Consider the following 22,903-nt stretch of genomic DNA (forward strand, 5'->3'; position numbering starts at 1 on the left):
AATGTATCTCCATTAAAGAAAGAAGTTGTTCTAGAAATGAAACACGCTGCCTGTGGAGGAAGCCTTGCTAAGTCCGTTGCCTTGGCCCTGAAACAGCAGCAGCTGAGAGCCTGGACAGCTCAGGTGGTACAGTGCCAGACTTTGACTCTGTAGGTTCTGGTTCACGTCACTGTTCAGGTAAAGCTGCTTAGTGAACTGCATATATGTTTGGTGACTCTCAGTGTCAGCAACCCTGTCTCCTAGAATTCACATTTATATGCAACTAAACTGCAACAGCACATTTTTTTTTTAGGAAATGCGACCTCTGGCTGGACTCATGTTGAGAGATGTTTTTTAATGAATGAAGCGACATTTAAAGGCAGCAGAGTCTCCAGGAAGTGGACTGGGTGGATGGAGAACATTCATGGAGGAAGTTCAGGACTGTCAGACCATAGACCGGGTTCACATCCAGAGTCCCGTCTGTAGTTCAGGCAACAACAGGTTCCTATGGTTCAGGTTCAGGGAAGATGGCGGTTTTGGTTCAATGTAAATAAACAGGTTGTGTCTGAAGTCACTGTGAACTTTCTCTGTATTAAACCAGACCAGGATCTTTTCTCAAACCTGAACCAGGTGCTGTGAGAGTCTGAACAGAACCACAAACCAGTTTAATGATGCTGGAGTCGCTACAGGTGGACGTTGAGCTGCAGGATCAGACGGTGGAAAACAAACACGGTGTCTGTGAACTTTTTACTGATACATTCAGTAATTTTAATTTAGTAACTTAATTTGTAAATTAATAACATATCCTCATAATGTTTGTAGAAAACATTACGTTTCCTATAAAACTTGTGTGAAGTTGCAGTTTATTTGTATAGAAACAACATTTCTAGGAGACGGGGTTGGGTCTCAGTGGTCTGGGTTTGTCCTGAGCTCTGCTGCAGTTGGGGTTAAACAGCATGACTTCCTGCTGAGGGTGGAACTTCCTTCTTACCAATCAGCAACAAAACACTTTTCAACAGAGGTTAAACACACAAGTGAATACACGACATGATACACACTTCACGGAAACACACACTGCACTGAAACACACTGCTGCGTCTCTGCTGCAGAAGGTGGTAAATCCTCAGTGTTCAGCACCACAATATTTATAATGTGCTGTTGTTTGTGAGGCGTTGTGTCACAACCGTCACAAGCAACCAATATTTCAAAGGTCAAAGGTCAGACAATAGTGACCAGGAGAAAAAAGCCATTTGTAATAACCCTGTATGATATAAGAATCATATCTGACAGGGCGGAAAATGCGAATCAGGGAGGAATAAAAGGTCTTTCATGGTAAAATAATCTGAGAAGGTAAATATTATTTCTTCAGTCTTTTACTTCGGAAGTTTAGCCTGAGGAGGGTTTTCTATAGTATGTATATTTTTATTGTTCATAACACTAGTACACATAAAATGGCACATCACAACTCTTTATCAGTCTGAATCATCAAATCCGTGGCGGATCAACATGGTGGTGGAAGAAGTATTCACATCCTCCAGTCTAAAGGTAAAAGTACTGACTCAACACTGTAAAACTACTCCATTACAAGTAGAAGTCCTGCATTCATTAGCTTACTTAAGTAAAAGTACTGAAGTCTTATCAGCAAAGTATACATGAGGTATTAAAGTAAAAGTACTCATTATGCAGCAGAAAAGACCCTCCTAGTGTTATGATATTGTAGATTACATAACTGGATTATTACTACTTATGCATGTACTTTTTGTACGTTTTAATGTTGTAGCTGATCATGGTGAAGCTACTTTGAGCTACACTATTTAGTATTTGGTAGTTTCATCTAGAAATGCATCATATATTATAAACTAAACACATATTTTCTGTGTAAAACCTGATACTGAAATGAAATGTAGTAAAAGTACAACATGTCCCTCTCAAATGTGGTGGAGTAGAAGTAACAGAAAATGAAAATACTCGTGTAAGTACCTTGAAATAAGTACAGTAGTCAGTAAATGCACCTAGTTGTTTTCCGTGACTTGTAGTGTAGCTGATTCACCTTTACATTCTCCTGCAAAACCAAGAGCATGTATTTCACGTGGTAAATTCACAACACGGGAAATATTCACATAAAAAGAAACGCTGACATGTTTTTGGACATATGACGTGTAACAAATTCTCATGGTTTAGGCTCATGTGACTTTCAGATGTTTCACATGTGAAAACAACTTCATGTATTGTGATCTATGACACAGCAATTCACAGCAAGTATTTTACATGTGAATTTTTATGTACTTGTGTTTAAAAGGGTCAGATCAGCACATTTTCTCACTTGTGATACGCAGGTTGTATGAATCCAGGCAGATGGTTTTGTTTTTATTGGCTGAGGTTCTGAGGTTAAAGTCATTTAACGTGTCTTTGCTGAGCGACTGTCCCAGTTACTCTCAAGAATCCACAGATCTCCCAGTGATCCGGTTTTGGGAGACTGAAGCCTGACTCCAGTCTCACAGACACACAGACTGGTGATGTAGATGAACTCTGGGTGTTTATGGTGAGTTCAATGTAAAAACGCTTTCAATGAGAAAAAGTCAAGTTACATAAGATTTCAGTAGAAGATGGGGATATAGAGGAGGGGTTGTAGAGGAAGGGGCTCTGTTGGTCCACCCCTGCTCAGCTTGGAGCATGCAGATACCCCCCCCCCCCAGCCTCTCTGGACTTATCAGGTCCTCTGGGACGTGACCCTCCTGCAGTCTCTCCAGCCTCGCACGTCTCCAAGACCTGACCACAATGAACCACCAGGGAGAGGACCCAGACTGGGACCGACTTATTAAAGCTCATATTCAGCGGCTGAGGAGACACTCGAGAAAAGCTGCCTGTTCCGGTGAGAACTTCACAGTTAAGGATTTATTTTTCTCCTTTTTGTGCTTGTGGTTTGTTACAGAATCAAGCTTGCCTGTTCTGTTGCCTTTCAGAACAGACTTTTAATCTGAGGCTCCCTGTTGAAGTGGTTTTGGTGTTCATGAAAAATATCGCCTGCTTGACTGAAACTTGTGCTCCAGCCTGTGGCATGATGAAGGGTCTTTGAACAGCCAGTGTCTGAGATGTTCAGGAGCTGAACTCAACCTCTGTCCTTGTCACAGAAAAAGCAACCAGAGTCCAGAGGACATGAATGTGAAGTACCGGCTTGTTATTAGCCGTAGGTTCAGCGTTGTGCTGAAGCAGTGATCCTCACTGAGAGATGACAGCGACAGTGAGGAAACTCAAGGTGAATGTGGAGACACAGAGGACAGAGAGCAGAGAGACAGACAGTAACAGACAGACAGACAGTTGTTCAGCTCTGACAGCTGGAGGGGCGGAACGATACTATTAATCAGGGAAACCCCGTGAAATGAATCAGTGCAGCTTATGGAAAAATAACTTCAGATCAGCGAAGATGAAGTTTTACTGTTTTCATCATTTTGATCTGATTGATGCATCTTTGTGTACAGATGATTCGTGTATAGTACATTTACAGTACTTTGGTTTTCAAACCCACGACCTGCCTGGAAGTTTGTTAAGTGGTAGCCAAATGCTGTGGTTTGAGTGTATGTCTGGGACAGTTAACTGAGCCACTGCTCAGCCCTGAGTTCAGCTCTGGGTTCCAATGAAGCCATTTTCTCCGCCTCTGTGAGCGAGTTAAGAGGGAAGCTTTCATCGTGTGGGTTTACAGTGGTGGTTGTTAAATCACCAAGCAGGCAGAGTGAAGGGGGCCTGGGACGCAAGGACCTGGAATATAGGACAGCTGATCAACGAGCCTCGATTAATAAGACTGTATATGTTTGTCAAGTCGGAATTTCAGATGTTGTCAGGTGGATTATTTGTTCATAACGTTCGTGGATCATATTCAGTGTAACCCAGATGTGTTTGTGTGTAGTTACAATGGTGGAGGATGTACTCAGATCCTTCACTTAAGTAAAAGTACATAGGTAGTATCAAAAGTAAAAGTACTCATTATGCGTAGAATGAGAGGGGTCTCTGTTACATAATTATAATTACATTGTTGAATTTAAATAACCATTGCATGGATGTTTATGTAGCACTTTATGTAGTTTAATCAGTGCATTGTATTTTATAAACGAATCACTTTTTGTGTGTAAAAGCCAATCAGATAAATGTAGTGCAGGATAAGCACAATGGTTCTCTTTTAAATGTGGTGGAGTATGAGTATAAATGGAAATACTCAAGTGAAGTACAAGTACCTCAAACTTGTACTTAACTAAAGTACTTGAGTAAATTTACTTAGTTACTTTCTACCACTGATTTGATCCAGTCATATCATTTACCTGTTTCTTCTCAGTGTGTTGTTTTAGGAAAGAAAGAGGCTTTAAAACCAAACTGCTTTTAAAGAGGAGAGAAAATGTTCTTCGTCCACACTCAGGTCTGTTTTATACAAGATCAATTCATGTCAGATGTAGTTAGGTTTTGACTAATGAACACTAAAAAGTAGTGGGATTACCTGGCAAGGAGCTGTCAGCCTAACTTGTATTAATCATTTAAAAATGTTTTTTATTCTGTCTGTCTTTCAGCTGCTCTGCTCTGTACGTCATCAGTTGGAAGCTGATTTAATGTCTGTTAATGTGGGACTGGAAAATGAAGTTACCTGCTCTAATTAAACATTCTGTTTAATTAGTGATTTCTTTGACATTCTTTCACTAATGGTCGGACATTTAGATCCATTTAAAACAAAGCTCATCATTAGCAAGTATCTTGACCACAGTTAAACTAATTAAACACACACACACCAATCTGGAACCATGTTCCCCTCCTGGAGGGAGACGATAGTAGTTGTAATACATAAGGCAGGCAAAGACTCCACCATATGCCAATCGTACAGGCCCATATCACCGCCATTATAGTGAAATGCGTCAATAAAACTATCACAAAAATGATTCATCTGATCAGACCGGGTTTATTATGAGATTGTATTATGGGGACAATATCAGAACATTATTAAATAAAAGTAAAGGAGGAGGAAGCCCCCAGACTCCCGGACGCTAGTCGATCGAGTATCCTGGCAATACTTCCAAATATTCCAAATATTGAAATGATTCCAATTTGGCCCCGATTTCATAAAGTGGCTACAAACCCTAAACTCCAAAAGCTACCTTTAAGATGAAGGGGTTACTCTTTATTGCCCCTGATGTTCAATAGAAGTATTGAACCACGAGCACAGCTTATCAGAGATGAAAATAACATAAAGGGACTGACAGTTTATGTTGTTCGTAATTTATTATCATTGTACGCAGATGATCTGCTTTTATATCCGGCTGAATTCACAACAACAATCTCACATTTAAAGGAATTTATTTCCACATATGGGTACGTCTCAGGCTACAGAGTTAATGTGGACAAAACAATAGCCATGGATATACGTGTTGGAATTCCACAAACTACAGAGTGGGTTTAAATGGCATATAGACGGCACTAAAATATCTTGGTATTTATATCCCCCTCTGTTCATTTCAGATGTTACAAGTTGATATCCCTAAATCGACATTTAATGAATTGGACAGGCTCATCCCAAAATTTATATGGCAAGGGAAGCGACCTAGAATTAAATTAAAAACACTGCAGCTATCTAAACCACATGGAGGGCCCTTACAGACCTGGCCTTTCCTACACGTACCCTTAAGAGAAACTCAAATGGGTGGACGGACTAAAGTTACACTATATTTTACACACAATATTTGGTGGAAAATAAAACTATCATTTGAATTGCCTAAAGTAATTTCAGCAGCAACCAATATTTGATTTATGAAGTCTTAATTCATTCTTAACAGACTTTTTCAGATGTGTACAATTAAGGAACCTAATTAACAAAACATAAAGAATGGAATAAAAGTCTTGGAGCCCACTCCAACTGAAGACTTCTTGATTAATTTACAAACAGGGAATGGGAACAAGAAAGTTGTTTGTCATCTTTACCAAGTATTTTTAGGTTTTAATTTCAATAATAAATTACAGATAAAAGGGAGATGGGAAACTGAAATTAGTACAGACATACCACAGGACATGTGGGAAGAAAAATGCTATCTAGTACCCAGTTCAAACACATGAGGGAATTCAAATGGAAGGTAATTATGAGATTTTTTCAGACACCAGAAATAGTGGCTAAAATAAGACCAACACACTGAAATAAATGTTGGAGAAACTGTGGTTCACAAATTGGCAGTGATGGAGGAGCTAGGAAATTAGACCTTTTACAGATAATGCCAACAGCAGCTATTAGATGCATCACAGTAAAGAGGCTGAATCCTGACCCCCAACATACAATATATGAGAAGGTCTGTTACATTTACCAGATTGAAGAAATAACGTACTCCTTGGTGGAGCCCTGTCATGGTTATAGTACAGTGATCTGAATCCCTCTACATATTCTAAGTCACACCTTTATCTTCGTCTTCCCACCTCATCTTACGTCTTTGTTCATGTACAAACGCTCATACTACCACCTTTTGTATTATTCACATTTTTTTTCTAGTTTGTTTTTTTTTCTCAAATTATCTATAAGCCATATACTGTAGATATAACTGACAATATGGGAAAAAAAGCAGGCAAGATTGTGAATATGATTATATGATTAAAAAAAGAAACACACACACACACAAACACACTAAATCCAAACAGACGTAACAGTGAAGTTTAAGAGTCCCAGTGAAGGTCCAGGTTGCCGTGTTTCAGTTCTGCGTGAAGGTTAGAGTCAGGATGCGGAGGGTGGAGGAGATGTTCCGCTCTCCTCTTCCTCCACTTCTTCCTGGCAGGACAGGATGTCAGACGGAGGAGGGGAGAGGGTGGGAGTGATTTAGCACCCTGTCCTACTAAAGGAGCAGTACAACTAAAGATAACAGCAGGAAGAGGGAGAGGATGTGAGTTTAATCACAAAGGTGATTCTCTATCTTTTTTTCTTTACGTGCAAAATTTACAATAACTCAACATCAGATGCAAGAACTGACATGAAACTAAAGTATTCTCAGCGGGCCATAATGATCCTGCAAGAGAAGATTTAATCATAATTTACCTGGCAAGTCTGAAAACAAAAGTTAAAATCCAGAGAGCTGAGCACAGCAGATACATATGACCACATACTGAATGTTGTGACATTTTGGTTTGGAGTGTTTATCATCGGAGGAGCATGAATGAGCTCAGTGAAATGTATCGTACAAATTTCCTCTGAGGTCTGGTGGTGGCACTGCAGGAAGGGAAACGGTACAGCGGTTCGTTCATTCACTCATTCACTCATTCATTCAGTCATCATGGAAAGCTTGTGCAGGAAACTCATTGACTTAGTGACTACGTGTGGGTTGTGCAGCAGCTGCTGTTGGTCGGGGCTAGTTTTGTCGGACTGTATATAAAAAGGAAATAAAGAGGAACATCATTGCTGCTGGTTCGGCAGAGCAAGACCAACCCCGTCTCCTATTATGTTTTTATGCAACTAATCTACAGCAGCAAACAAAAAGCATGATGCTGATTGTTCATGTTTTTCTCCAACCTAATGAAGAAATGTTGTTCCTAACAAATCACAAACTGCTGCTACTGAAAATCTCAGTAAAATGTGCACTGACAACATAGTTTATTTGTTTTCAGCTGGCAGTGACTACAGCATGATGAAACTGTTTCATGGTTTGTGTTATAGGGTTTAATCAACACTGACGCCGACATCCAAGTCAGTGTACAAGTGCCGGGGTTAGCGAACAGTCCCGACATGACTACATCAGACAAATGATACGAAGCATTTTCTGCCAAATAAAGTTACAATGAAAACAAGATAGAAAAACACAACAATCTGAAACTAACAATACAAGCAGACGTATAAAACAAGTTCATCTATAGAAACATCAGTTTCTAGTTTAAGTGAGTTTAAGTTTGATTTTAAAATGCTGTGTGTTGTACAGTTCCTTATTTGCACAGGTAGAGGATAGAGACGTTCACTGCTCTCAGAAGAGACTGACAGTCCAGTTTCTGTTTAGACTCTCCCAGCTCTGGGCTCAGGGTCAGGAAAGATGGAGTCTTTATGTTAAACACTGAAAAAGTCAACCCTGACTTGAAGCACGAGACAGGACGTGTTGACTTTTCATGACTGAAACTAATCCAGCACCTTTCCTGAACTTGAACCAAGGTGTTTTAGTATGTTAACCAACAAAAGGTACGACTGAGGACGTGAACCCCGACCTCTGCAACGCTTTCACCTACACATTACATTTAGACGTACAATGGCTTCAGAAAGTAGTCAGACCCTCTCTCTGATCTCTGCCTCGCCACGGCTTTATAGTGGAGGTCTACAGACAGTTCCTTGGACTTGATGTCTTGGTTTTTTTTCCTAACATTGATTGTGAACTGTGGGACCTTATATAAACAGGTTTGTGCCTTTTTAAACTATGTCCAATCAGTTCAATTTGCCGCAGGTGGACTCTGAGTTCTAGTTACATCTCGAGGATAAGGATGCCCTCGACCACAGTTTGGAAGCAAAGCAAAGGGTCTGAATACTTTTATAAATGAGAGATTTCAGTTTGAGATTTTTAATAAATGTGCACAAATTTCTAAAAGCATGTTCTCACTTTTTCATTATGGGTCATTGAGTGTAGATTGATGGGCAGAAATTGTATTTTTATTCATTTACAATTAAATCTTAAACACAAAGTGTGTAAAAAGTGAAGGGGTTTGATTGTTTTATGAAGCCAGTGCAGATCACTTATTTGTTTTCTCAGTTACGTTGTGGCGTCAAATGTAATTTCTGCCTGGATTATGTTCAGACGCGACCCTTTCATGGGCGATCGAAGCTACAGTTATGAACCAAACAGCCTTCATTATTTAAGGTTCGGGAAAGATGGTGGTTTCGGTTCAATGTGAATAAAACAGGTTGTGTCTGAAGTCACAGTGAACTTTTTTCTATTAAACCAGACCGAGATCTTTCCTGAGCTTGAACCAAGTGATGTGGGAGTCTAAACAGAACCGTAAACCAGTTTCATAATGCTGGAGATATTTCAAAATCAAGTATTTTGGCAGAAAACTAATGAAACATGTCTGGGGACATTTTACTGATGTGTTCAATATCAACATATCTGCAACTTGTCCAATAGGTAAATTAACAACATTCCATCATTACACTGACAGAAAACACGATCCAGGCTGCATTACGTTTCCTTTACAACATATTTTCTGTTGCAAATTAGTAAGATATAAATGTGATTTCTCTGAGAAAGAATTCTACATCACCACTATTTGGTTTGTTTGTGGTTTTATTTCAACATTGTACTGAAGCGAAGTGGATTCTTGAGACATGTTGCTTTGCTTTTTAGATTTTATTTTGTCAAGTATTTGATTAACGTGAACAGTTTTTTGTTTTTACTTCCACAGAAGCACCTGCTCTCCCGTCCCCGCTGCCGAATCAAGAAACAAACAGAACTGGAGCTTTTCAACACCTTGAGTTTTATTTGACAAAACTATCCTGAAAAATCATTGGGAATAAAAAGAAATGAGAAAAAAACAAAACAATAACATGATAACCTATGAGCCACCATTTTGAGTTTGGACTGTAACAGTTCAGTGAATAAGACGACTGTTTCAGCGGTAGATATATTCTTCAGTGTCTCTGGTCCGAACTCTCAGACAGTCTGTTTGCTCTCTGTTTTTGGCAAGAACCTTGAACTGTTTGTACATATGTATTATTGAAAAAGTTAGCACATAAATGCATTAAGAAGAATACGGTAATTATTGTTTTTGATTTGCTTACTGGCCAGACTTTCCATCCGTTTATGGAAATAAATGAACTGGCTATGGTTTGTTAATAACCAGAGTATCGGACATTGATCTGTGTTGCTTCATTTACACTGAGTGTGGGTCTGAACAACGTTTGTTTAAACTTGATTTTAAACTAAATCTCAATAAAACAAGACATGAGATCATTTCTTCTTCTCTGTGTTAATTTTGGATGAAGTTTATTAACTCTTCATTACTGATCTGAGTAGCTGTTTACACCTCCTCGTGCCCCTCGTGCTCCTCCTCCTCCTGCTTCGGTATTTTCTTCTTCAGGTTTATTAGAACAACTGAACATCTGGGATGGGTATTTCCAACAGACAAGCATTTCCACGTCGGTCACCGAGAACTCCTTCACTACGAAACCTCCAGAACAATTGAATAGAAGGAAGCACTGCTCACTGACTTTTTCCTCCCCACAAAGACGCACTTCCCTTCAACACTTCTATTCTGCTCATCTGAAGCTGGAGGACGCATAAGAACAGCAGCAGAGAACCATGGACGCCTGGATTTTGGTTTTATTTCTACTTCTGAGGTTCAGCTGTGTGTGTAAGTACAGTCCTAATACTGCAGGGATGATGTGGTGGTGTTTGTGATCAGGATAAGGACGGTTTCAGAGGAGCTGAAGACTGAGGAAACTACAGTCCGTGTACAGAGACACAATCGTTCTGACATGTACTGTGTGTGATAGATCAAACTACAAATATCCTCAGACTCATTTCAAAAATCTTTTTCATTCAAATCCTGTAAGAGTCCTGAGTACCACTTGAGATTACAGCCCAAAAGTTACTGTGTGAATACTCAGTACACAGGATACCAGAGAAATACTTGGACTGTACGCTGTAGGCTCAAGAGAAGAAGTACAGGAAGCATGGGGGTAAAGATTTTACACTGAGGGGGACCCAGAGCTGAAATACTCTGTTAGGACCTTTTTTAATGACCCAGTACAAACAGGGAACAGCTGAGTCAGACGACAACAGGTACATCATGAAAGAGTCAACCTACATGTGGCTCTTACATTTAGCTGGTCCGACCTTCTTCACAGGCTGAGCCTCATGTTTTCTTCCCCTGTGATAATAATAAGTACTCCATTTTAAAAAACTGTTAGATTTGAATCATCCCACCCATGTTTTAAAATATATAATTCTAATTGAAATATTAAGACTGTTGCCCCAGTGTTTCTGCTTCCTTACCCAGTATTACTGATACCACTGTTACCTGTACCAGGTAATCAGTAATTTAAACTGTAAATACACTGTGATACAAGTAAAAGTCCGGGACTGAAAATATTAGTAAAGTAAAAGTAAAGTGTTTAAGTATAACCTGGAAAATGTACTTAAAGTATTAAAAGTAAACGTGTTTAATGCAGTAAAATGTCCCCTTTGAGTGTTGCTGTGCTGTTATATTTTACATCATTATTTTATTACTCATGATGAAGCAGGTTTTCACTGTTGGATGGAGCTAATTTTCAACTATTTCATATCAGACTGCAACTAATGCTTATTTTCATTATGGATCAATCTGCTGATTATTTTCTCAATTAATCGACTGATTTTTTGGTTTGTAAATTTCGGAAAATAGTGAGAAATGTTGTCACAGTTACCCAGAGTCCAAAGTGAAACCTTCAAAACCAACAGTTGGACAAAACAAGCAATGTGAAAACAATAATATCTTTTAAAGTAATAAAAAGGAAAAGCAGCAAATCCTCAGCTTTGGTATTTGTACTTGAGAAATTATTTAAACAAATATTGAACTAGTTCCCAATTTATTTACTGTGAATTGTTTCAGCTATACTTGTAAATACTATTGGGTAGTTTACTACGTAACAAAATATTATATTTTAAAATCTTAATTTGTAAATTTACCAGTTACTGTAGCTGTCAGATAAATGGTCCTAAATGTCGACTAGTCATTAGATTAGTCAGACTGACTGAGACTCTATAAAAGTACTTGTTTGGTTGTGGGGTTTCCAAACACTTCTCCCCTGAGCTCAGTGTGTACGTGTTTTTAACAAAACACCACACCCACAGATCAGTAGACTTCAGGAAGGGTAGAATGCTCTATATCACAGCGTAGACATAACGATGACTATCATATTCTTGCATATTGTCTAAAGTTATAACAAAATTAGAAATAGACTCGGAGTCACTGGCTCAGGTGCTCCATACAAACAAATATGATTTGTAGACTGACCGCTGACCTCTCATACGGCAGAACTGAAGCTACAGGTTCACCGTCTTCTCATCATACAAAGTTAAATTTGGCTCTTTCTCGCCATGTGATCGGAAAGATTTATAGGACTTATTTCTAAGAAGAGAACAACAATGCGGTCAGTCTCAGTTGTGAAAAGTGACTGTGTGAAAGTGCACACATGGTTGATCACAGAGTGGGAAGTGGTCACCATCTGGTCAGGAGGGACGTTTTATTGAAGGGGCTACTGAACCTCTCAGACCTGTCGTTTCAAGGATTGTTTAAGTCCTGCAGTTCTACTTGTTTGTGAAAATACAAATTAGGATCTATATTAGCCAGACTCTGATCAGTGATTTAAAGGGACAGACTGTTCATCGCCGACTCCTGATTTTAGCTGAGAGTTTGTGTGCTGAGCTTTTCAGACTTCTGCTCCAGTGTGCCATCGACCCAGCACACTGGAGGGAAGCCGCTCAAAGCCTTTAAATATGATTTTTGAAAAACAACAGCAAAAAGATTTCTTTCTGCAAAATCAATGTCCTGGTTCTTCTTGATAACCAGCAGATGTCACCCGGTTTTAAAGGGACTGTCTCTTCAGTAGACAGTAGTTCTAGGACAAATTGCTGTTGAGTTTTTCAAATCCCATTTTTTAATCTATTGATAAAATTCCCTTCACCTCCTTATAAAAGGGGGGACAGCAAAAATGGCAGAATCTGAAATCTGAAACCCGCGGCTCCCAGCATGCTTAGATTTGGTTGAACTGACATTTTATGGAAGCCGACTCTGCAGCTCCTGTCAGCGCCACAAAGCACCGTAGCCTCTTTCAGCTCATTGTTTCAGTTTAACAGCAACTGTCCGGCTGAAGTTGAGTCTCCCAGCTCAGAGAGGAGAGCAGCAGCAGCTTTCACGACTGACACCTTTGTGTTGATGTGAACTCTCCTCAGCTGGTTTCCTCATCATGCTGACCCCCAGGAGGTTGTGTCTAATTACCCAAGGTCAGGTCATCATCCTGGGACGGTGTGATGTCAATAACCCCACCCATCAGTGGGCGTGGACAGGTGGGGCCAGACTGATCCACACTCGGTCCTCCACGTGTCTCTGGGCCGACCCCAGCCCTCACCTGCCGCTCCACACCCGCCTCGCCAAACTCCGCGACTGCAGCAGAGCGCCGGCGTGGAGCTGCTACGACACCGAGGGAGCGCTCGGATTGGCTGAGACACACATGTACTTGAAGAAACTGGGGTCGAGGGTGGTGGTCGGAGGGAACCTGCAGACTTCGGAGTGGAGGAAGTACGATGTGGACTCAGGAGGGAATCAGCTGATAACGTCTTTATGCCCTGAGACAGGTGAGTTCAGGAGGGATCGGTACAGGTTTGACTTCATATCAGAACAAAGACAAACCTGAACTACAAAGGATTTTTATTTTTTAAATTTATAATCTAAATTTGAACTTTAATGTGACACCAGGGTGTGGTCAGAAGTCTTGAACCTGTAACCACACCCAATAGTGATGTCACAGTGTACTGGCATGGCCTGGAGTACACAGAAGTTAAACAACTGCAGGTCAGGATGTTTTATACATCTTTATACTTCGACTCCACCACATTTCAGAGGGAAGTATTGTTCTATTTACTGCTCTACAATTACCTGACAGCTGCAGTTACTTTACGCATTCAAGTCATTAAAATATCATTGGACGACAGATGACAGCAGTTTGAGGGATAATCACGTCTCGTGATAAATCCATTTTAAAATCTTGCATTTATGTGAATAGTTACATTAAGACGTCACAGATGTGCTGATTCGTGCTTGACGTATTCTGTCGACTTTTCAAGCAACTTTATGTTGTCCGTAAAATACTGAAAAAAGTTGTCAACACTGCTAACGACATTCCCGTCAGCCTCAGCTTGACTTTGTGTTTTTTGCTAGTTAACTAATGTTAACATTGCTAACATGCTAAACTACGGATTGTACCTGTTGAGCATCAGCATCTCTCAGTAGGATGTTTGCAGAATGAGAACTGGTCTCTGAACAACTCTCCTGATACTGACTTTCCTCACATTGTTACTGGTGTCTGTTGTTCACTCAGTCAGGCAGGAAAAACGTCAGCAGTTCTTCCTGTCAGAGCCACGATCAGAGGCAACGTTTAACAGGGGCTCAGTGAGCTCAGCTGTCCACTCAAATCCAATACATAGCAATACATCAAACCAAGCTCTGTTCTTTTTATTGACACCATAAATCAACCAGGACATTTTTAGTTGGATATTTGGATCTGAATGTGATGGCGAGAGAAAAAAAATTAATTTATGCAGATGATTTAATAATTTGTGCTCTGCAATGATTTAATTCTCCAGACGTCGTTGTGTTATGATAAGGTGTTTTAAAGGATTTACGTCTTCCGTGGGAACCAATAGGCTCAGAGCTGAGAGCCACAGACAGAGGAGAACTCCGTGGGTATTGAAAAGAAGAGAAGAGCAAAGTATAAATATAGAATAACAGCAGACAAATGTAAAGCATTATCCCCTGACAGAACTAAAAACAAAAAAAAACCATTTAGTTATATTCTGAAATGTGTCTATGAGTTTGAAAAAAGATGCATATATTTTACTGTAAACATTTGGAAAGGGAAATATTTCTTAGGGAAACATGCATGTGTAGAGGTGAAAACTGCAGCAAAACCTGTAGAACAAAGATCAACATGTTTCGGAAACTTGAATTTCACGTGACCATACATTTCCTCGTGTGGTTTTTTAAAATGTTCTCACTGACATTTCTCTCGCGCTCTTTTCTCCTTCATTTTCAGACACAACTGCCCTTTCCACCATCTTTTATTCATCCACACATAAACCTCTGGGACTCAGCAGCCCCGTCTACACCTTCAAAAGTCCCGCAATAACTGTGATTAATGAACAATTATCAAATACAGTAAAAACCCACCGAATCTCCAGACAGGTCACCACCTCACAGGTCCACAGTTCAATAACTAACAGAGCTTCAACGTATGTGGACGATGTCACCAACCTTCGCACCAGGAGGTCGGTAACAGCAGATTTAACTCCTTCAGTTTCAACTTCAGTCACAGAACTCTCAGCTTTAAATAGCAGCGAGATTGTCTCATCCAGTCCAGCTGTGTTCACCACCGACCAGTCCACAGACTCATCAGAGAGTTTGTCAGTTAGAAGTGTCCCTGAGGTCAGGACCGAAGCCGAGACGTCATCAGTAAACCAACAAGTTTCCAACGCGACCTCCTCATCGATCGGAAACGAGCTGCAGTCGACCGAGACCACCGCTGTGTATCTGGTTTCCTCCACAGGGGGCAAAGCTGATTTCATATTCACCTCTGAGGACACGTCTGACTCTGCATCCACAGCTACTGTTGGTTCTTCTACTGTTTCTGATCCCGAGTCAAATCAGCATAAGACTTCTGCAACACATTCAACCCCTGAGGAAAAAACCAATATTTCACCTGCAGCCTCCACAGCCACACCTCCATCTGACACTGCTCATCTATCTTCAACTGCAGAACTGATTTCTCTCACACAGACAGAACCACCACCCACGGCTCAAACCCTACCCAGCACTGCACAAACTTCACCTTCAGAAACCTCGACGCTGCAGACAGTCTCCACAGTTCATCCAGAGACCTCAGCGAGCACCACCACTCAAACTGCTCCATCGATGTCTCCAACAGCTGGGGTGATGTCTACAGGTGGGAGCACCACGCTAGCACCGACGGCCCCACCCACGAGTCCGATAAATACACCTAGAACCACGACCAAAGCCACAACCACGCCTGTAACCACACCTGCTACCCCAACTACATCCACCGCAACCCCTACATCCGCAACAACCACATGGACCGCAACAACCCCCACTACCACCAAAGCCATGACAACCACCGTCCAAACCACACCAACCACCACTCCAACCACCACCACAGCCAGTACGACCACTCCTGCAGCTACAACACCAACAGCAACCACTAGTCCTCTGCTGACAACAACTACACTTCAGACCACGACTTCAGAATTAACCACAACAACGCCTGTAAGTACTGCTGTGTCTTTACATGTGTGTTTCTGTTTGCTATTATTGTTTTACTATTTAAAGCAGCTCTGATGACTGTGAAATTAGTATTTTAATATTCAGGAGTCTCTGGTAGCGATGAACCTCCAGAGAATAATCAGCTGAATCTGCAGCTCCCCTCGGCTTTACAGAGCTTTCCAGTGAGTTTCAGCTCATTGTGTATCTGTTTGCTGCTCTGGTTCACTCTCACCGCTCTCATCGCGTCGTTTTCAGCTGCAGCAGGCAGATGTTTTCAGAGAAACATCTGTAAAAAGCCACTGTCCACTACATGCTCAGCAGCAAACAGCAGACAGGCTCACTCAGAGACCAGCTGGTGAACATAGTGGAACATTTAGCAGCTAAAGAGCCAGATGTTTGCCTCAGGAGCTGGTGGAGACCAAAACAGAGCTAAAAGAGAGGGAGTACAGGAAGAATAGCAGTGAGCGGAGAACAGGAACCATGCTTCAAAACATCCCTGCAGAAACCCCCTGGGTGACATAAAAGACAGTATGCAAGGCACTTCTCAGAAACCTGGATCAGGAGTTTACAGCCACAGTATCCTGGTTTCTGCTGGAGTCCTCCAGCTAACGTGCCCCAAACCGGGAGATCTACTGCCATTCAACATGTATAAGAGTAAAGTAACCCCAGAAAACGTCGAAGCTTTTGCTATCAGAAGATACAAACCTTCCTTGGACAGTGGTTTAAAAGCCTCCAAAGAGCTGTGTAATTTTGTGAGCACTGTTTATTCATTTGTGTTGTTGCTGTTAAACCTCACAGACAGTGTAGGCCTGTAACTGTACCTGACTCTGCCTGCTCCTAATGATGGCTTTAACGTACAGCCACCACGCTCTCTCCCGTTTGGCTTCTCAAAACCAGGATAAGGTGTTTACATGTGCAACACATAAAAGCCATACTCCGGGGGGTAACCATGCAATCTTGGATGCAACAGGAAAACAGACACTTAGCATTTATGTGTATATCCAGAAAACTTCAAACATAAAATCTATAAGTGTCCTCATTTACACCAACTGTCAGGCATCTTTTCTGGTTTAACGTTCGTCTCTCTGTCTTTACTATTCACCTCTAATCACACCCAGCGTCAGTGATGGCTGTGGTCAGAAGTTACATCTGCAACCACACCCAACAGTGATGTCACAGTCCACTGGAGCACACCTGTGCATCTCTGCAGCCAGGTGGGAAGTTAAAGCAGGTCAGAAAAGGTTTTTCAGGCGGTGTTGGCTTGGACATAACCTCCCATCTTATTACTTCATACACAAATTTACATTTCATCCCCACACATATTTAGGCTGATGCTGACGCTCTGATCATGAGAGTACCTGTATATTGTACAGTCTGTTATTTTTAGGACATTTTTTACTCAACATAGAGTCTGATAAGGAGATCAGTGTTAAAGTGGTGGAGCAGTTAAGTTCATGAAGACAAATCACTGGTTTGGACCCACAACAACTGTGTGTCCATCAGCAGCATTTGTGTTAGTGTCCATGACAGAGGCAGTGAACCTGAACCCAGTCATTCTAAATGAACTGTAATGATGAAGCACTTACGTGTGCTTTGGAAAGTCCGGAGAATCAGGTTGGTTGAAGTAAAGTTCAGGTCAGTCTCTCTCACCGACTGATCTACACGTGAAGATAAAATGTAAATCAGGACGTTGGATGAATAAGAGGTTTCTCTCTGATGAGATTCTTTGCTCCACATGTGAAGTTGTCTATAATTAGAGCATGTTTGTGGCGCTGGGTATGAGGCTGCTTCCTGATTGGATAACTCTTATTCAGCCTCAACAATGGCTGATTCTGCTCTGACTGATGGAGCTCAGTTTGATGCTAAAGGTCGTCAGAGAAAGTCCGATGCGGGCAGGAAGGAAAGCAGGGTGGGGTGTCTCTCCGCAGAGAGCCTGCCTGCCGCCGTTCACAGCCCAGCGAAAGTTTAAAGATCGATGGGTCCCTCGGAGAGAAGCGAGTTCGATAAATGTGTCATCTGAGTGTGAGGAGGAATCAGCCACAAGGGTCTGATCGGAGGGAGAACGCGGGAAAAAGAAGCCTCGGATTCTTTTTACTCTGCCTCTGGAGTTGACACAACACACGGTCAGCTCCTCCGTTGGATTAAACTCCGCCAGCTGCGGTGATGCTGCAGGTTGTGGGGAGGAGGATGTAGCTGTGGATACGGTCTGGACTGGCGCGCTTTGGAGACACTTTTACGCACGACGTGCCAAACTGCAGCGCGCGTGAATAATTGGTGAAACTCCGACACATTTTTCTAACTTGACATCCTCGTTATGTCAGATCACCTGGGAATATGCCGTATTTCCTTCTCGCTAATTGAACGGACGGATTTAAATCAGCGGCCGCGATGCTCAGATGCGCCACAAGATGTTTGATACTCGGTTTATTTTGGAGCGTGAATGAGGTGAGTTACCGGATCTGTGCCTGGTTTTTAGAGCGTTTTAGAGTCTGTCGCGGCAGAATAGACCAGCGCTTGGGGCGCAAGGTGCTGAGGGGGCGCACAAAGGCCGAGAGCGAGAGAGAGAAAATAATGGAATGATACAAGGTTGCGTTTGCATCAACTTTGATGAACTGCCGGCGGAGCGAAGTTAAAAGCTGCAATTCTCCACAGTAATGCTCTTCAGAACACCTGCAACAGAAACGTGCCGTGCTTCCGCAATCCCGGTTTTGTCAGCTCACACAGATGGCACCTTCATTAACCAAGTCTCCAGACGGTCACTGGCCTTCGGATGCTTTCAATACGCAACTCTGTGAGACGTAAACTCACAGAGGTGGATAAGAGGTGGATCATCTTTACTGTCGTAGGGGGAGGTTTGTTTTCACAGCCAATACATGTCCCACACAGATATGAAGAAAATGAAGTTTGCAGTTATACACCAGATCTCTGGTCTCTCAGCGAGGCAGGGTTCAGGTCTACTGGGACGGAAACACAGAGCTCTTCTCTATGTTAGTCCTCTTTGTAGACTGAGGAGGGGGGGGTCAGTCATGGATGCTGGGTGTGTGACGGCTCCGTGGGTCGGCTCTGAGAGGTCGGATGTGGGGGTCTTTTCCTTTATTTATTTATTTATTTATACATTTATTTGATTTATCTATTTTCTCTTTGTTTGTTATTCTGGGGTACACATTTTCAGAGCTCTCTGTAGAGCGCCCCCTACAGCCCGGAGCCGGTGTTGTCTCGAAGTTTTTCCCCCTTATCTCAACCTGAAACCAGAGTCCTCCAAAAACTCTTTAACCTGAGCCCAACCCCACCCGATCCGTAACCTGGCCAAACCCACCGCGGAGGGTAGCGGGATGGGGGATCGCGGTTTGTTGGGGGAGGGGACACTGCTGGGGAGTCGGCGCTCACCTGTCTCCACGTGACTTCCTGTTTCAGGTTCAGACCTCCGCTGTTCCCCGCTGCTCCGTGAACGTGACGGAGATCACCTCCGGGTCAGACTCAGCCGTAGTGACGTTAACCACCGGCGGTTTGTCCTGTAACTTCAGCCTGGTCACTGAGGAGGACTCCCGGGCCGAGTCCACCGACTGTGAACGCTATGGAGGGACCGGCACCGACTTCACCTGTCAGGTCATGGGTCTGGAACCCGGGACTTTGTACCAGTTAACGGTGATTTCCAGGACAGATGGAGAGAGGAGCAGCGCGTTCGTGCGCACAGGTAAGAAACGACACGGAGAGCTCACCTGCTCAGAGTCATTATTAATATTATCATCATCATCATCAGCATCATCAGTCTTCTTCTTCTTCGTGTTTTGTTTGGTTTTACTCTTTATGTGCATATGGTGGACAGATTTTTCCCCCCCGTCTGCATAACGTTTATAAGACAAGGACCCAGAACTACAGCTGCTGTAAAACGGATGTTGAATGAAACTCGTATAACTATGAAAATATAAATACCTTGATTATTGGCTCCAAACTGGCCCTTTAACTGTTGCAGCTACAGCGGGTTCTACCGTAAGATCATGTGTGTAAACGCTGAGGTATTTTATTGTTCACACGTTGGTATTTACATATTAATGTTGATATTGTTAGTTTTTATAATTTTATTCACAGTCCCGACGATTTATATTATCGTTTCCATCTTTTAACGGACAGAACCAAAACATCCAAAATATCCTTTGGTCACTTACACTGTAAAATTTGCATTAATACAGCGGACGAAATAATTCAGTCAATTTAGTGGCTGTTCTGGAGCTTTCAGTCACATGATCTTCATCAGCAGATGGAGTTTGTCCAGCTGTCATGAAACTGTAGAAGCCGCTTTAAAGACCTGTCCTCAGTGTCGGACTAAAAGTTCATTCTTCTCTCACCACAAGCTCCACTTAGTAGTTTTTCTGGATCTTTCAGTCCTCCTTCTTCACTCAGTCTGCATTTATTCCTTCAGTTAGAGGACATATAAATTACTCACGCTGTAACTACAAGTGAAAATTAAAATCCCTGGTCTCAGTTACGTTGGCACAGTAAACTCATGTTCAAAAAGTCAAAATCCAGTCACGCTGACAGTAGGGGAACTAAACTTTCCCGACACAACCTTTGTGTGTGTGTGTGCGTGTGTGTGTGTGTGTGTGTGTGCGTGCGTGTGTGTGTGTGTGTGTGTGTGTGTGTGTGTGTGTGTGTGTGTGTGTGTGTGCGTGTGTGTGTGTGTGTGTGTGTGTGTGTGTGTGTGTGTGTGTGTGTGTGTGTGTGTGTGTCTGGATTCTGTGGGGAGCCAGTAGAGCCAGGCATTAGTTTGTTTGATTCTCTCATAAAACAAAATAACAAACGAAGACAGATTCTAACCACAATAAAACACACACACACACACACACGGAGTCAAGTTATGTTACCTTTCAGTCAATAATACTAAAAAAAAGCCCTTCAGGTGCTGCTGCATCCTGACGGTAGAAGCTGGAGTCCATCCCTCAGCTCGAAGCCAAGGCCGCAGCCTCCGCTGCTGCCAACACTCCGCTCAGAGCGTCCTGCTCTCTAACAATGGTCTTCATCTCATCTCAAGTGTTTGTTTCCAGAAACATCTCCCCCTCTCCCCGCTCTCCCCCCTCTCCGCCCTCAGCCACTTCCCTCCTCACATTGTCTGTAGCAGCGGATACAAGAGGCCTTCGCTCCCACTGTTTTTATACAACATGAAGATTAGAAACTTAGAAATCTTTGAGGCCAAGATTCAATTTTCTCCCTTTTCTGTGGAGAGGTGAGGGAAGATTATCTGACTGTGAAGAAGAGAAGCTGTTAGCAGTTCTCTTTAATCACAGCTTTTATTGTAAATACCTGGATTATAAGTAGATCATCACATTAACAACAGCTTCTTTAGCCAGTAAGTTAAAATCAATGGAATCTTTTTATTGAAAAAAAACACAAGGTATGGTTTGGGGGAATATGAAAGACAAGGTAAATTTATTTAAATAGCACATTTTATAACTTTTAACTCAGTGAGCTTTGCATTGCAGACCGACAGGTGAAGATTTCTGTACATGGTTTCACTATCTTATTGTCATTTTAATAGTTGAATTAAGTTTGATGAGTAAAAAACACACATAACACACGATTTAAAAAGCTGAAGAGAACCCGGTCAAACAGCAAATAACTGGTGGGGAACCGCTACGACGTGTACGTGTTTTATGGATGAGAATAACAGCAGCTGTGGTGTTTAGGAGTTAAAGATCCTCTCCATGTTTTAGCACCAAGCCACTCGGTACATTTCGGAGTATTTCCCTTTTCTGCTACTACATTTTTTTTGTTCTTCAGGCTCTGAGCTTCAGCACGATCAATTTGAAATAAAATTATGAACACTACATTAACTACTAAATATAATCAATAAATAAATGACGATGTATTATCAGAGATTAAGATACAACTTTATTGAATATTGAATCAAACTACCCAGCAGCAGTATATAAAGTTATTAAAAAGAGCTCCACCTTCACGAGCTGCAACATTAAACTGATGAGTGCTTTAATATAATAGACATTATTATACATAACGAGTACTTTTACCTTTGATACCAGAGTATTTCTAAACTGTGGTATTAGTACTTTCACTGAAGTAAAACATCTAGTATTAATAAATAAATAAATAAATAAATATTAATTAATTAATTTTAGTTGGATCCCCATCAGCATCCACAAAGTGGACGGTAGTTTCCTGGGGTCCACACCAACAACAACAGTAAAGCATCCAATAATTAAAATCACACTGTATCAATAAAACATAAAACACTAAAAGGAAAAAACATAGAAAATACGTAAAATGACTCTGCATATGAAACAATGAACAATAGTAACCTCCAGTGAAAATACAGACGAAATTATCAGAAGTACACAACAAGAAGAAAATAAAAACAAAGGTTCAGAAACAGGAACAACCACAATAACATCTGCTGTATATGAGATTCGTCAAATCTACTTTTGGTCTGATGCTGATGCATATTCAAAGCAGATGAAGCTCCATAAAGAACAGCTTTCATCAGACACTTTGTTTGTGGACAAGATAAACAGTGCTCACTGTTGTGCATTATACCCATGACAGAAACCTGTATACACTAGTTTTTCACAAAAGAAGTGTGGTGTGTAATTCCAAATGACATTTTGCATGAATAACAGAAGATAATATTTTAATTGATCCTCCACAGTCAGCCATTATAATCGTTGATGCATCTCGCAAACATTAGCGCGGAAAGAACGATGAATCTGGCTGCGCTGTTCAAGGCGCAGTTTGAAGTTTTTTAGATGTTTCTCAGCAGCACTCGACCTAATAACTGGGCAGTACTCCAGGTGTGGCTAAACAAGTCATTTCCTTGAAATGGCAACGCCCTTTTCCATCAATGAAACAGTCTGATCAGACCAAGACAATAAATTATCTAATTTAATTTGGTCTTGGTGAC

The 22,903-nt window shown here is 41.6% G+C and overlaps 1 protein-coding gene across 2 annotated transcripts in view; it reads left to right on the forward strand.

Moving 5' to 3' along the window:
- The first annotated feature begins 10,018 nt into the window (after window positions 1-10,018).
- Window positions 10,019-22,903, forward strand: part of LOC120793751 (receptor-type tyrosine-protein phosphatase beta-like) — a 51,406-nt gene continuing 38,521 nt past the window's right edge. Inside the window, exons 1-4 of one of the 2 annotated variants that reach the window (XM_040134086.1) lie at window positions 10,019-10,311; window positions 12,894-13,295; window positions 14,753-15,996; window positions 19,408-19,687. In XM_040134086.1, coding sequence (XP_039990020.1) covers window positions 10,260-10,311; window positions 12,894-13,295; window positions 14,753-15,996; window positions 19,408-19,687 — 1,978 coding nt within the window. In that variant the 5' untranslated portion in view covers window positions 10,019-10,259. Of the gene's footprint in view, window positions 10,312-12,893; window positions 13,296-14,752; window positions 15,997-17,855; window positions 18,439-19,407; window positions 19,688-22,903 lie in introns of those variants that run through there. The other variant, XM_040134087.1, reaches the window with a different exon arrangement.

This window comes from Xiphias gladius, chromosome 8, assembly GCF_016859285.1.
Source record: "Xiphias gladius isolate SHS-SW01 ecotype Sanya breed wild chromosome 8, ASM1685928v1, whole genome shotgun sequence".
Taxonomy (NCBI): Eukaryota; Metazoa; Chordata; class Actinopteri; order Istiophoriformes; family Xiphiidae; genus Xiphias; species Xiphias gladius.